This window comes from Podarcis erhardii (genome assembly GCF_964252035.2).
Source record: "Podarcis erhardii genome assembly, chromosome: 9".
NCBI lineage: Eukaryota > Metazoa > Chordata > Lepidosauria > Squamata > Lacertidae > Podarcis > Podarcis erhardii.
Window position 1 is genome coordinate 12,706,824 of NC_138512.1, and position 16,385 is coordinate 12,723,208.

Below are 16,385 nucleotides of genomic sequence, written 5' to 3' on the forward strand. Positions count from 1 at the left end.
GGGCAAGGCAAGTAATTTGCGCCCCTAACCCCTAATCTGCCGCCACTGCCAGCTTCTTCTTGCTGCTGCCTGGGCTGGGGTATTTACAGTAAGGTAGCCACGGCGGCGGTGGCGGGTCTGTGTCAGGTGATCTGAGGCAAGTTGCCGCTGGCGCTGCCGCCCAAACGACGCCGCTTGCCCGGAGGAGGAGGAGGGCAGGGAGGCCCAGCAGCTGCAGCAGCAGCGGCGGCAGTGGGGCTGTAAGGAGGGGCTGCCTGGTGCACCCTCCGCAGCCCTGACACGCGGGGACCGCGGCGAGTGCTGAGAGCTGCTGCCTGCCGGACGCCTTCAGCCCGGACGCGCGCACAGCTCGTCGGTTCCGCGAGACATGGGGCTCTGCTACAGCCTGCGCCCGAGGCTCTTCAGCGACTCCGGAGGCGGCGAGCGCGCCCCCCCAGATGTTGCGCCCGGTGCGCCCGGCCCCCCCTGCACCCCCCACGCTATGCCACTGGGAGAAAGACAGGTGAGTTCCTGCAGCTGTAGGCACCGTGGGAAGGTACATGGCATGCGGTGTTGCCTTTTGGGCACTGATTCCACAGACATATTCAATGTCTATGATATGTATCTGTTTTGAGATGGAGAAACCAGAAGCATGAACAGTACTCTAAAATGTGGCCAAGGCAGAGAGTTTTATAAGGGTGTTACAGGAAATTCCAGGCATCGTAATCCGTAGCAAGCTCTTTGACATTTTCATAGCTGCTGCACATGTTGTTTTTCATCTACCAACAAGCCCAATAACTCTTTTCTATTTAGTCACTGTTGTTTCAGACCCTACTGACGTCGAAGCAAAATTAGGGGTTGTTTTTAAGTATTGGAGGGGTGCAATTTGAATCACCAAATAAATTTGGGATTTTTTTTTTCCAAATGAATTTGAGCTGTTCTGGAAATTACACAGCTGCACCCAAAAGGTCAATCACTGCTGCTTTGCCACCACATCTTTAGGATACTCATACCCAAGGGGGATTTTTTCAGCTGGAACTCAATTCCGGCACCTCCCAGTTGGGCACCATTGCCATTCTAAGAGAACAAGGGTGAGTCCCAGCACATCTTTTTCTAAAAAAATAGCACTGCATAACAATAGCAAACATGCTTTATCGCTGCCTGCTAAAAACAGGATTGTTTAGACAAGCCTACCCTTAGAAAGTTGAGATAATTTTAATCTGTTTTCGTATTTTAATTTTTGTATCTTTTAAACTAGGGTTGTGCTTTTTCTCTCTTGATTTTACTGTTTCATCCTTTGTATTTTTTCCCAAATTTTTAAAATGATTTTCACAAAATTATAAACAGACAAACAAATAAACAACCAAACATAAATCATAACCTTATTAAAATTACACTTATTTATGATGGTGAAAAAGTTAAATTACAGAGCTTTGAGAAATTAAAATCCAAAGTTCGAGATTGGTTACATTATTATCAGATAAATGAGACTTTTAAGCAGGACAAGAAACTAGGATTTCAGAAAGAGAGGTCAAAATTGGAAACAGAACTGTTAGAGACCAATACTAAGAATTTGTCTAAAATGTATAACTTGTTGCTGAAATGGAATACACAGGATGAAACAGTTAAATCAGCTATGATCAAATGGGCACAAGACTTAGGTCATGATATTATGTTTGCTGACTGGGAACAGTTATGGACCACAGGCCTTAAATTTACGGCATGTAGTGCCTTGAAAGAAAACATAATGAAAATGATCTATAGGTGGTACATGACTCCAGTCAAGCTTGCAAAGATATATCATTTGCCCAATAATAAATGCTGGAAATGTAACGAATGCGAAGGAACTTTCTATCATCTTTGGTGGACCTGCCCAAAGGTTAAAGCCTACTGGGAAATGATCTATAATGAAATTAAGAAAGTCCTTAAGTGGACATTTGTAAAGAAACCGGAGGCTTTTCTCTTGGGCATGGTCGGCCAATTGGTACCAAAGAAAGATAAGACCTTTTTTATGTACGCAACCACAGCAGCAAGAATTCTCCTGGCAAAGTATTGGAAGATGCAAGAATTACCTACTCTGGAAGAATGACAGACGAAGGTGACTGAATTTATGGGACTGGCAGAGATGACCGGCAGAATCCGTGATCAGAGGAGAGAGACAGTGGAAGAGGATTGGAAAAAATTTAAACTATATCTTAAGAACTGTTGCAAAATTTCGGACTGATAAAATGTTAAGGGTTAAGAAATAAAGAACTATAGCTGTAAATATTTAAGTTAAGAAAATTTTGAGGGAAATTAAATATTGAAAAGGAATGAAGGATTGCTAAAAACTTCTGAAACAGGGGTGCAGTGAAGGGGAGGCATGGGGAAGTCACGTGTTGTTTATTTGTGTGTTTTTTGTTTTATGAAAATTAATAAAAATTATTTTTTTAAAAAAAAAAATAAAATTACACTTATTAACATTGTTAAGTGACTTCCTCGCTTCCCCTTGGTTGGATTTCAATGCATATCCTTTTAACAGTTTTCCAAATCAGAGTTCTTATAAACTTAACTTAATCACTTAGCATCATTCTATTTTTTTTCCCATTCAGGATTAAACACATTCATGTTTCATCCTTTGTAAACCACTTTGGGGACACGGGTGGCGCTGTGGTTTAAACCACTGTGCCGCTTGGACTTGCCGATCGGAAGGTCAGCGGTTAGAGGCCCCCATGATGGGGTGAGCTCCTGTTGTTCACTCCCTGCTCCTGCCAACCTAGCAGTTCAAAAGCACGTCAAAATGCAAGTACATAAATAGACACTGCTCGGGAGGGAAGGTAAACGGTGTTTCCGTGCGCTGCTCTGGCTTTGCTTAGTCATGCTTGCCACATGACCCAGAAAAACTGTCTGCAGACAAACATCGGCTCCCTTGGGCTGTAGAGGGAGATGAGCACCACAAACCCAGAGTCATTCGTGACTGGACTTAGCTGTCAGGGGTACCTTTACCTTTAATCCACCTTAAGGGGTTTTTTTTACAACCAAGCGGTGCATAAATATTATGAAATAAATAAATAAATAAATAAATAAATAAATAAATAAATGTCATGACTGCTACTCAAATACAGGCATTTGCCTGCTCTTCACAAAATCTGAAGTATACATAAAATAATAATAATAATAATAAATGATGTGCCCCTCCCAAATTAAGTTGCAAAAAACAGTGAATGCCTCAGAATTTTAGTAGCAAGAAATTGGAAAAACATAACAATACCCAACACGGAAGACTGGCAAATCCTAATAGAATATCTGCAGCTAGCGAAAGCGACAGGAAGAGGCCAACCAAAACAAAAAGTCTATAAGGATTGGAGAATCTTTAAAGAATATTTAGAAAACTATGGAATAAAAGGAAACATCTTGGCAGAATTAGACTGATCCCTGTATTGTATAAATATAAGTTTGTAGGGAGGTAAAAAGAAATTTAAGTTGGGGACGCGGGTGGTGCTGTGGGTTAAACCACAGAGCCTAGGACTTTCTGATTAGAAGGTCGGCAGTTCGAATCCCGGTGACGGGGTGAGCTCCCGTTGCTCGGTCCCTGCTCCTGCCAACCTAGCAGTTCGAAAGCACGTCAAAGTGCAAGTAGATAAATAGGTACCGCTCTGGCGGGAAGGTAAACGGTGTTTCCATGCGCTTCTCTGGTTCGCCAGAAGCGGCTTAGTCATGCTGGCCACATGACCTGGAAGCTGTCTGCGGACAAACGCCGGCTCCCTCGGCCAATAAAGCGAGATGAGCTCCGCAACCCCAGAGTCGGTCACGTCTGGACCTAATGGTCAGGGGTCCCTTTACCTTTACCTAAAAAGAAATTATATAAGAAATATGTAAATGTGCAGTATAATGTAACAGATAGACAAAGAACAGTGAGACTAATTGGAAGTCAGTTTTAAATTTCTTTTCAGAATGAGAACAGAAATTGTGCTCCGGCGGCAGTGGGAGGCCCCATTAGCTAAAGTGGTGCCTCATGTTTAGAACAGTTTCAGGTTAAGAACGGACCTCCGGAACGAATTAAGTACTTAACCCGAGGTACCACTGTAACTCAAAAACTTCAAAGCTCAAAAACTTTGCCCCAAAAAGCTGGGCAAACGTTTGTGTCCAGATTTTCACTTTTTGAAATGTGGCAACCCTACGTAGATATGCACTCGCTTATGTTTTACATGCAAGCATCTGCAAAGATTGATGCACCACTCACACAGTTTCTCACTTTGCCACCACACACAGCACATTGCAATGCAGCCAAACTAGATAATAATAATAAAATAATAATAATAATAAAATTTTATTTATATCCTGCCCTCCCCAGCCGAAGCCGGGCTCAGAGCGGCTAACAACAGTAAAATAATACAGCATTCTAAAATCAATTCATTCTAAAATCATTTCAAATCAAATTGATAGCAACCATTGGGCTAGAGTTCTGTGAAGAAATTACCTAAGGAGGGGGTCAGGCTGTGCCTTGGCCAAAGGCCTGGTGGAACAGCTCTGTCTTGCAGGCCCTGCGGAAAGATGTCAAGTCCTGCAGGGCCCTAGTCTCTTGTGATAGAGCGTTCCACCATGTCAGAGCCACAGCTGAAAAAGCCCTGGCTCTGGTTGAGGCCAGCCTAACCTTTCTATGGCCCGGGACCTCCAAGATGTTTTTGTTTGCAGACTGTAAGGTCCTCCGTGGGACATACCAGGAGAGGCGGTCCTGTAGGTATGAGGGTCCTAGGCCATATAGGGCTTTAAAGGTTAAAACCAGCACCTTAAACCTGATGCTGTACTCCACCAGGAGCCAATGCAGCTGGTATAGCACTGGGTGAATGTGATCCCGCAGCGAGGACCCCGTAAGGAGTCTCGCTGCAGCATTCTGCACCCGCTGGAGTTTCTGGGTCAGTCTCAAAGGCAGCCTCATGTAGAGCGAGTTACAATAATCCAGTCCGGAGGTGACTGTCGCGTGGATCACAGTGGCTAGGTCAGGGCGAGAGAGGTAAGGAGCCAACTGCTTAGCTTGGCGGAGATGAAAAAATGCCGCCTTTGTTATAGCTGCAATCTGCGCCTCCATGGAAAGGGAGGTATCAAAGATTACACCCAAACTCTTAACGGACGGTGCTGGCACTAATTGCGCCCCCGCAAGAGATGGGAGTTGCCCCCCCCCCAATCACATATCATTCCGACCCAGCCAAAGGACCTCTGTCTTCGAAGGATTTAACTTCAACCGGCTCCCACGTAACCATCCAGCCACAGCTTCCAAACATCTGAACAGATGCCAGATTAATTGTGTACTTGCGGTTAACATGTCTAGTTTTTGCATTTTAAAAGGAGCCACAGAAGCGGGGGAAGAGAGAGAGGCTACATGTTCCGAAGGCCTGACAGTATCTAATGGAACCCAAGCACGAAACAAGACAATCTGCTACAAGAGAAAAGCAGTCACAAAATACTTGAAAGACTATATGCATGCGGAGGGGAGTTTATGCAAAACCTCAAATTAAAATAGATGCTGAATGTGCGTGATAGAGAAACCATTATTTAGGGAGGGAGATGCACTCTAGAAAAAGGGATTTGCTGCTTCGAGAGATGGAAACTCTCACACAGGTACTGAGGACCAGAAGGAAAAAATAACACAGAGGAACGTTAGCAAGGAGAGTTAAGCAGTTCTTTACAGTGGAGCAGAATGTTGGTGAACAAAAAGAATAGGTGGAGCAGTGGCCTTAAAAATTCACCTGCTATCATTTACGAATAGCTCTCTTATGTATAAATGAATGTTTATTTTAGTATGTATTCCTTACTTCTGAGCACCTGCTTTTCTTTTCTTTTAATATATAAATTTTATTAGTATTTTTCCACCCAACAACAATACGAAAGATATCGAAAAATAATAATACACAAAACACAAAAACTAACATTCAACCCCCCCCAAAAAACCACAAATCCATATCTTACAAGTTAATAATATAAACACTAAAAAGAAAAACAAACAGTGACTTCCACCAATCCCACAGAACCTCCTTTATTGTGTCTTCCCGTTTTCCTTATCATCTCTATCCTAACATCTAAATATAAATCCCTCTTTCTTATCCTTTCACTTCACAAGGTTATTCCTGACTCAGCCAGATTTCTGTCCTCGGACCTTGACTTTTAAGATATTCATTTAGGCACTCCCATTCTTTTTTTACTTCGCTTTTTGGTTTTTGTCTTATTATGTCTGTCAGTTTGGCTAATTCTAAGTATTCTGAAAACTTACATAACCACTCTCCCCTAGTGGGTAACTGATTCCCTTTCCAATACTTTTGGAAATAGCGCCTGCTTTCCTACACCTATTCCGTCTTCTCTCCCTTTGTGCTTCTCCCTTCTGTTCTCTCCCTCTTCTTCTCTTGAACCTTCTGGAGGATTCCTAATCCTTCTTTCCTAGCTCAGACATACCAGAGTTCCCTGATCCCTTGGTCTGCTACTTTCTGGTCCTGACTCCTTCCTTGGATACAACTCTCTAGCATCCAAGCAGCTCTGTTAATGGCAGGAACAGAGTCTGACCTCACTCAAAAGCAAGCAATTATGGTACCCTAAAAGGGGGAGGGGACACAGGTGGCGCTGTGGGTTAAACCACAGAGCCTAGGACTTGCCGCTCAGAAGGTCGGCGGTTCAAATCCCTGCAACAGGGGGAGCTCCCATTGCTCGGTCCCTGCTCCTGCCAACCTAGCAGTTCGAAAGCACGTCAAAGTGCAAGTAGATAAATAGGTACCACTCCGGCGGGAAGGTAAACAGCGTTTCCATGTGCTGCTCTGGTTCACCAGAAGCGGCTTAGTCATGCTGGCCACATGACCCGGAAGCTGTACGCCGGCTCCCTCGGCCAGTAAAGCAAGATGAGTGCCGCAACCCCAGAGTCAGCCACGACTGGACCTAATGGTCAAGGGTCCCTTTACCTTTACCTTTACCCTAAAAGGGGGAGAGAGCAATTCAGCCAATGGCTGCAGATCTATGGCTGACAGACTGTCTGTGAATGGCAGGCAGCCGAGCCAATCACTGCTAGGTGTTTCCCGGCCCAAGAATTTTGCACACCATGAAGTATCAGTGTACAGAATCTATTACCCTTTTTTGTGCTGGGACATCAAATCTCCATAAATATCCTGCAATCTGGCTTGTCAGCTCTGAGCGGTCTTGGCATTAAGACAACTCCCCCAAGAAACACCAATGGAGAGGCGAAGTTTTAGTTTCTAGACCAACCCCCCCAGTGTTCAAAATTGTCTCTTCAAATGATAACACAACCCTCCTCTCCAACAAGAGAAGTTATCACATAAAGCTTTCAAAACCTAGTTACTTTGGTTGATTTTTATATATATAATTACAGCAATTTGGATAGGTAAATCAAGTTTCATTGCTAAGACGCTTCTTAAAAGCGGATTCCAAGGAGGCTTAACAACAGGAAAAATATTGCCGCCTAGTTGACAGATTCTGTATGAACTCACCAGCAAATTGACTAAACAAAGCCTTCTTTAAATATTTTTCCTCTGTCACTTCATGTTGAAGCTTATTTCCTCTAGTGCATGAAGCAATGAAATATTAATTTTAAAGCGTTTCTTTTTCTTTGAATAATCTGCAGGCTTTGCCTCTAGATGGATTTTAGATGACATTTCCCCCTCCTCTCCTCATTTTTTCTCCTAACCACTCCCCTGAGCTACTATTACCTAACTTTTACACAAACAAGCAGAGCTCAGAAGCTCTAACTCAACAGCTGCCTGGAACCTAGACTTGTTTCCTTGTCACCCTTTGCACAAAGAGACTGCACCCAACTGGAAAGTGTTTTGGGAAAACAAATCTTTGCAGAAGGAATCCTGCGCTGAAGGTAGGATGATTGCAATTACTTTTAGAACCGGCTGAGGATGAAAACAGACAGCATTCTTAGACTGTGTACACACTCCCATTTACTCTCATCCACCACTGGTTTGGGAAGCAGTTTGCATTCGATTCAGACTATTCTATCGTTTCTTATGAAACACTGAGTTTTTATGAGTTTCCCCACCAAAACCAGCTTCAATCTGAATCGAGAAAAAGAGAGTTCCAGCTGAATTTTAAGCCAATAACATGAACACAGCGTTAGTGTAACGAACATATATTCTCTGCCTATAAAGGCAAGTAGTTTTGAAGGCAGTAAACACATTATCAGACTACTTCATTTGCACTTAGTCTGTTTGTCTGTCTTCACTGTGTATTAAATCCCACTGGGAAAGTCTTGACTTCTTTTTTTCAACTTTTGGGAAAACCAATGCCGTTTTGGGGAATGCTGAGGAAAAGGGGTGATCCAGTGGTGTGATATTTTCCCAGCCATATTCAAGAGGGGTTGTGTGTTTGGGTTTTTTTTTTTTTTTAAAAATGGGACATTGCTAGTTCCATGTCAGAGAATCACAGAATTGTAGTGTTGGAATGGGTCCCGAGAGTCATCTAGTCCAACCCCCCTGCAATTCAGGAATCAATCAGGTGGTGATAAATTTTACAACCAAATATATCCTGTAACTAAGCTGCTATAGAGAGGTGGTGAAGGATCCAATCAGGCAAGATGAGGGAAGAATGGAGATTGGATCTAATGAATACTTTTGTTATTACCTCAGAAACGATATGGGCATAACGTAGCCACCTAATATGTTTTCTGCTGTGGGGCTGAGGGATCTGAATTTGAGAAACAATTGGGGGTTTTTTTAAATACCTCACCCCTGTTTAAAAACCAGAACACCCTGTTCCTATAACATAAACATGACATTCTTGAGATCGCCCAAAGACAGCTCTAAAATGCTGAGCTGTGAACCAGAAAGTCTTCCAAGTTCAAATCTCACCTCAGTCATTAATATTATTGTCTAGGTCATGGGTAGGCAAACTAAGGCTCGGAGGCCAGATCCGGCCCAATCGCCTTCTAAATCCGGCCCGCGAACAGACCGGGAATCAGCATGCTTTTACATGAGAAGAATGTGTCCTTTTATTTAAAATGCATCTCTTGGTTATTTGTGGGGCCTACCTGGTGTTTTTACATGAGTAGAATGTGTGCTTTTATTTAAAATGCACCTCTGGGTTATTTGTGGGGGATTGGAATTTGTTCATTCACTCCCCAATATAGTTTGGCCCCCCACAAGGTCTGAGGAACAGTAGACCGGCCCCCTGCTGAAAAAGTTTGCTGACCCCTGGTCTAGGTGTCCCTAAACAAGGTGCAGTCTCCTTTACCCCAGTGGGGGAGTGGTAACATCACCTGCCTAATAGCCTTCTAAGGATTGAGATCACACATGTGAAATAGTTTCATAGAACCATAGAATGGTAGAGTTGGAAGGGATTCTAAGGATCATCTAGTCCCAACCCTTTGCAGTGAAGGAATCTCAACTAGATCCTGCGTGACAGATGACCAACCAATCTCTGCTTAAAAACCTCCAGACTCTCACTCTTGTGGGAGTCTGTTCCACTGTCAAACAGCTCTTACTGTCAGAAAGTTCCTCCTAATGTTTAGTTGGGATCTCCTTTCTTGTAGTTTGATTCCATTGTCGAAACAAAATTAAAAAACTCCTTCCAGTAGCACCTTAAAGGTAAAGGGACCCCTGACCATTAGGTCCAGTTGTGGCCAACTCTGGGGTTGCGGCACTCATCTCGCTTTATTGGCCGAGGGAGCCAGTGTACAGCTTCCGGGTCATGACTAAGCCACTTCTGGTGAACCAGAACACCACACGGAAATGCTGTTTATCTTCCCGCTGGAGTGGTACCTATTTATCTACTTGCACTTCAACGTGCTTTCGAACTGCTAGGTGGGCAGGAGCAGGGACCGAACAACGGGAGCTCACCCCATCGTGGGGATTCGAACTGCCGACCTTCTGATCCGCAAGTCCTAGGCTTTGTGGTTTAACCCACAGCGCCACCCACGTCTCACCTTAGAGTAGCACCTTAGAGACCAACTAAGTTTGTTATTGGTATGAGCTTTCGTGTGCATGCACACTTCTTCAGATTCTTGGTTTGAGCCCTATCCTCTTTTCTGATGAGAGCAGCTTTTGCATCTCATTTCGAAACCAAGGACCCAGAGTCTGGAGGAATAATGGGGAGGCACACAATGCCAGATGCTTGAAGTCCAATGTGAAGTTTCCACAGTCTGTCTTGATTTGGGGAGCCATGTCATCAGCTGGTGTTGGTCCACTGTGCTTCATTAAGTCCAGGATGAATGCAGCCATCTACCAAGAGATTCTGGAGCACTTCATGCTTCCTTCCAAAGACAAGCTTTATGGGGATGCTGATTTCATTTTCCAGCAGGACTTTGGCACTTGCCCACACTGCCAAAAGTACCAAAACCTGGTTCAATGCCCATGGGATTACTGTGCTTGATTAGCCAGCAAACCCACCTGACCTGAACCCCAAAGAGAATCTATGGGGCATTGCCAAGAGAAAGATGAGAGACATGAGACCAAGCAATGCAGAAGAGCTGAAGGCTGCTATTGAAGCTTCCTGGTCTTCCATAACACCTCAGCAGTGACACAGGCTGATAGCATCCATGCCACGCCACATTGAGGCAGTAATTGATGCAAAAGGGACCCAAACCAAGTACTGAGTACATGTGCATGCTTCTACTTCTCAGAGGTCCAATATTGCTCTATTTGCAGTCCTCGTTTTGCTGATTTCATTTAATATTCTAATTTTCTGAGATTGTTAATTTGGGGTTTTCATCAGCTGTACACCATAAACATCACAATTATAACAAATAAAGGCTTGATATATCTCGCTTTGCATGTCATGAGTCTATCTCATATATTAGTTTTACCTTTTAAGTTGAATTACTGAAATAAATGAACTTTTCCACAATATTCTAATTTTTTGAGTTTCACCTGTAGATAACTAAAGATGGCTAACTTGTCTCCTCTTTACCACACTAAACATGGCCAATTCCCTCCACCATTTCTCATAAGGCTTGGTTTCCAGACCCTTGATCATTGGTTCAGCACAATGTTATAAAATGCTATTAATATTTTTCCTTTGGCGTTGGTGCTCTTACCAAAGCCATTGACGCCACTTTTCTCTGCATTATTTTCGTAGCCCTTTGCAGGTTCCGCATAACTCCGCCATGTTCTCGCTGCTGTTTCTCGCCACCGGCGTGGCCCTATGTGTAACTGATGCCCAGCCAAATGAAGAAAACGCACTCCAGGACATGCAGAAAAAAGTCAACGACCTGTGGCTGAGTTTGCTCTATCCGCAGCTGTACGAAGATATCGTGGCCTCCAACCGGACTGCTTATGCCTCCTGCTTGGTGAAACCCAGCCCTAAAGTAGGTGCGGACAAGCCGCAGGTTACAGGACACGTTTTGTTCAGGCAGGCCTACCCAAATGGGAAACTGGAAGCTATTTTCAACTTGGACGGCTTTCCGGCAGGCACCAACTTATCCGGGAGAGCGATTCATATCCACCAGTACGGAGACCTCAGCGACGGCTGCGACTCCGCAGGTGGACACTACAATCCCTTCAAGGAAAACCACCCTCGTCACCCTGGGGACTTTGGGAACTTCTACTCTAAGGAAGGCAAGATTAAAAAATATAAGGCCAATCTCGTGGCCACCCTGTTTGGCCCGTACAGCATCATAGGGAGATCGGTTGTGATCCACGAGCAAGAAGACGACCTGGGGAAAGGGAACAACAAGGCCAGTTTGGAGAACGGCAACGCGGGCAAGCGGCTGGCTTGCTGTGTCGTCGGAACGGGCACCAAAAACCTGTGGGAAAAGCAGTTCCCCGAGGTTAAGGAGAAGAGGAAGAAAATGCTCACGACCAAAGAGGCAAGCAGCAGCTCGCATGCCGTTGCTGCTAAACCGTAGGAAAGCCTTCTGGTTCTTTTGAGAAAGTGTAAGATACGCCTTTTGCTCTGTCATAGCGCTCCGTTCCGTAAGCAGATTAATAATAAAAAGTAGCGGCGTATGATTTAAAGGTTCAGGCTTGCTCCCCCCCGCCAGCTCTAAAGTTTATCCTTGATATAGTAAGGAGGACTGTACGCTTCGCTACTGAAATCTTGAGCAACCCTGCTTATTGTGTGCCATATCTCTTAGGGGGGAAATATCAAGAACAAGAAAGCTGGAGGAACAAACGGTAAAAATAAATGTCTCCAACTAAGATGGTGCGCTCTGTTTTCCTATTTACCTGAAACGCATAAAGAAAATACTTCCCTTTCAACTGTTTGAGGATGGGCTGGCAGAGAGTGATAACAGCTTTCCCCCCCCCAGAGCTCAGGTAGGAGTTTGTGTGTTATTTCTATTTTAAAACTTCAGATCCATTATTTTATTCTGCTTATATTTGCAGGTTTTACTTCCTAACTCTTTTTAAGCTTCTTAGCTGGTTTGAGTTATCCACAGTCCTGTAGCTGTGTCACACTGTTTATATTTGAAGCAAGTGTTTCCAAAAACATTCCTGACTTTTTCTTCATCACTGAATAAATATTTGGAAAAGTGTGATTTGAATCACTTCTGGTTAAATTGTGTAATGCTGTTTGTGCAATGTTGATAAATGAAGGGGGATCTCTTTCTGCATGTTTTCAAGAGTGACAAAGATGCCATGAACTATGCCACAGAAGCACAGCAATGTAGTTTTGTGCAGCTGTTGAGAGTACTCAACTAATAAAATAGAGCAAAATACATTTTTTCATTCCAGAAGTTGTTTTGTTTTTGCAGTTCTGAAAAAAGGTTTCTGACAAGCGTTCAGAGGGCAAAATCTAGGTGTGTGTTTTTTTTTTTAAAAAAATCAACGAGTTTTTCCAGTGACAAATTCAAGGACAAGCAAACTGGGGAAAATTATGAACTTTAGAATGTACTGCTGTACGTGTTTATCTCTTAAAACATTTGACCAGTGATCCGACAAATACACACATAACCTGACACCGCTTCTTAAACTTTGTTCTAAGCGATTGTGGCTTACATTTCTTTCTATGTATTTTTTAACAGAACCACCACATTATTCTAAATATGTGAGGATGCTTGGATAGGTTCTGAATTAAAACCCCACTATTGCCTGGATCTTTTGTGGCCAGAATCCTGCAGTCAAACTATATACCAAGTGAGAGCTGAGGGCAACTAAAAATTGGGTTGATGCTTCAGCATGTAGAATAAATGTCAAAGAGAACACGTATACCCAGCTCATAATACTCTCCCATTGTTATTTGTACTGAAGTTGCACAAAGCACTTCAAAGTACACCAGCAGCTGCCATGCACCAGAGTTTAAGACCAAGTGAGTCACAGTCATGTTATAAAAATGAAGTAAAAACAACACAAAATATAGATAAATATAATAGGAAATGTCTTTATTACAATTGACAAAATATATATATTACTTGATGACAGGGTTGCAATGAAAGCAAGGCCTGCAAATAAATAGAATACACATTTTTAAAGGAAATTATTAACCAGCAGCAGAATTTTATAAAGCAATTAATTTATTTAAGGTTTTTTAAAAACATGATTTCCACCCAATTTATTAAAATACATTCTTGAGAGCTCTTGACTTAAAAAAAACTTCTGGTGAATTATATAAAATGCCCTGTGCATAAAATTAGCCTCCACTACCAAAAGATTGTTTTTTCCTTCAAAAAGAGGTTGTTTCCATGACCATTGAAAATTTGCATGGTTGAATGATTTATCAAACACATTTTTAACGTAAAAGAGTCTTAAAATGTAACATTTGGGGTTTCTCCCCGACATTAGTGTTCATTGCCTTTGCAGAAGGATGCGAGAGAATCCTTAAAAGAAAAGCTTTAAAGAAACACTTGAACTTATGAAAGGAGTCTTGATTTCTGAGAGCCTCCAGAACTGATAAAAATGAAAAACGAGTCCTAGTGAGAGAAAGAAACAAAAAGCCAAGAAGAACTTTACATAGCAGATTCCTATTCAGAATCCTAAGACTAGACTTACGGTATTTCATTTTACAGCTGAAGCCTGATAATCGCAGCCCTATGCTGGGTTCTGTCTCTTTCTTGGTCAAACTGGACCGAACCTTTGAAACTGGATTTTATTTTTTTCTATCATGAATGGCAATATTCACCGCACAGTCACCCCTCCCCTGCTGAGTGAACACTCAGTGTCCTCATAGTATCCATGTCCCAGTGTGAAGAGCTTATCCCCCCCCCCCCCGTGAAAGAGAATGGCAGCTATTCGTTTTATGGGAGAAATAATGGGGGGCATTCAGCAATACTAGGAAGGTTAAGGTGGAGCAGGCTAAAGCTTTCACCTTGAGCTGGACACACTATCTTCATTGCATCCACACTCCCACCGCACACTGGAGGACAAAGTCCTGCGACAGAGAGCCTGCTGTAATTCCCAGTGAAAGCTATAAATTGTGCAGGGAGGTTTAGCAAGTACAAGGAGCTCTCCCTTGTAGCCATTTACCGTATTTTTAGCTCCATAGGGCGCACTGGACTATAGGGAGCACCTAGTTTTTAGGGGGGGAAATAAAGAAAAAAATTTAAAGAAAAAAAATTATTTCCCCTCCCAGCCCCAAAGAGCAAAGAAGCTAAGACAGTGAGCGGGATCCATCCCACTTGCTGTCTTGGCTTCCTCTTTAGCCGCGCGCAACCTCTCCAGCCGGGAGAGGCTGCGCGCGGCCTTGGCAGAAGCCAAGACAGCGAGCAGGATGGATCCCGCTCGCTGTCTTGGCTTCGTTTTTAGCCGCGGGGCTGGGGCGGGGGAAGCCCGAGCTTCTCCCGACCCCAGCCCCCAGAACAGGTCCAGGCTGCACACAACCTTGCCGCCGCTCCCGGAGCTGGAGGCGCACTCCTAAGGCTTGCAGATAGCTTCCTGAAGCCCGGGGAGCACAGCGGGAGTTGGCACTGCGCTCCCTGGGCTGCAGGCTGTAGGCTGCTATCTGCAAGCCTTCGGAGCACGGGGGGAACTCCTGCTGCACTCCGAAGGCTTGTGGATACCTGCCTGAAGCCTGGAGAGTGAGAGGGGTCGGTGCGCACCGACCCCTCTCGCTCTCCAGGCTTCAGCGAAAGCAACGCGAAGCCTCCAGAGCGCGGAGGGAGCGCTCCCACCGCGCTTCGGAGGCTTCCCGTTGCTATCGCTGAAGCCAAGGAGCCTGCATTCGCTCCATAGGACGCACACACATTTCCCCTTCATTTTTGGAGGGGGAAAAGTGCATCCTATAGAGTGAAAAATACGGTAACTTCCACTGGGAGAAGGGCTTCACTGCACGAATGCCAGAATAAGGCTTAGGTTGCAAAGGGACGTTGGGGAACTTGGCATGTAAAAATAATACGTAGATCCACTGTGGTGCACTTCCATGTTCAAAGGTGGTTTTCATGAAGTTGGAAAGGGCTCCTGGGATCATCTAGTCCAACCCCCTGCAATTATATACAAGTGATAAGGGGAATGGGCACTCTTGTACCCAGATGGCCAGGCTTCATTACCACTGGCACGGACTGTTTTCTGCAACTGAAAAATATATAGATGCAAGTGCAAATTTATGGGGCCACATACTGGTTTCAACCAGCAGCTAAATGAATATAGCTGCAATGCTATAACCTGTGCAAGTGGCAATCAAAAACAAACAGGAAAGCTCTCTAGGGTTTTTGATAGCAAAGTCCCAACAAGGAAGCACGACTGATACTCATAAGAACCTCTGCAATAAATAGCATCAACTGTGCTGCTCTCAGATAAACAAGCCAATGTTTTTGAAACTGAAGGCTGCTGCTATAAGCACAGTAAGAGCACAGGGGGACTTAAAAAGGTAAAGGACCCCTGACAGTTAAGTCTAGTCGCAGACGACTCGGGTTGCGGCGCTCATCTCGCTTTACAGGCCGAGGGAGCCGGCGTTTGTCTGCAGACAGTTTTTCCGGGTCATGTGGCCAGCATGACTAAGCCGCTTCTGGTGCAACTGAACACCGAAACCAGACTTACTTGTGAGTGAACATGCGTAGGACTGTAAGTTAGGTCTAAACTAGATGTCGTTGGATGTACTTTATCAGTCTGCCATCTCTTCTCTGTAAGCGTAAGACATGGAATGTAGCCCACTTGACCTTTAAATGGTTAAGGAAGCCAGCAAATCAAAAATTGGAATCGAAGGAGCAGAAGAACGGAGAGAAACTAAACCAGGAAGAGTGCTATTGACAAGAATTCAGCTGTAACATGGGGCCATCACATTACCTGATTACCCCCCCCCCCAAAAAAAAATCTATATCACCAGAAGTCTAGATATAAGATTACACATAGTTACAGTGAGTGGCGACACTGGAAGTAAAGAAAAGAGGGAATGGGCTACTTCATGGATTTGGATAGTGACTGGGTTTCGGAAGTTCAGTTATCACTTAACCTGCTATATCCCCTGTCGCTCTTTGCAACTGTGTAAGTAGCCACTGAATCAGCCCCTGCTCTTTGGATTACTGAAGTTTTTAGATCACGGGGTTGAGGAATGTTTATTTT

The 16,385-nt window shown here is 44.0% G+C and overlaps 1 protein-coding gene and 1 long non-coding RNA gene across 2 annotated transcripts in view; both read left to right on the forward strand.

Annotated features, from left to right (window-relative positions):
• LOC309350029 overlaps positions 1-16,114 on the forward strand; it is a 36,704-nt gene extending 20,590 nt beyond the window's left edge. Inside the window, exon 2 of the long non-coding RNA XR_014160269.1 lies at positions 15,421-16,114. This is a non-coding gene — a long non-coding RNA (uncharacterized lncRNA). The remainder of the gene's footprint in view (positions 1-15,420) is intronic.
• On the forward strand, positions 7,655-12,612 carry SOD3 (superoxide dismutase 3). Its single transcript, XM_081876486.1, has 2 exons — positions 7,655-7,822; positions 11,032-12,612. The coding sequence occupies exon 2, from the start codon at positions 11,060-11,062 to the stop codon at positions 11,798-11,800; it is 741 nt and encodes a 246-aa protein (XP_081732612.1). The 5' UTR covers positions 7,655-7,822; positions 11,032-11,059; the 3' UTR covers positions 11,801-12,612.
• Positions 16,115-16,385: the final 271 nt, after the last annotated feature.

Bases quoted from the DNA above. Each gene is read 5' to 3' on its own strand.
- SOD3 (XM_081876486.1), top strand. From the start codon at position 11,060: ATGTTCTCGCTGCTGTTTCTCGCCACCGGCGTGGCCCTATGTGTAACT.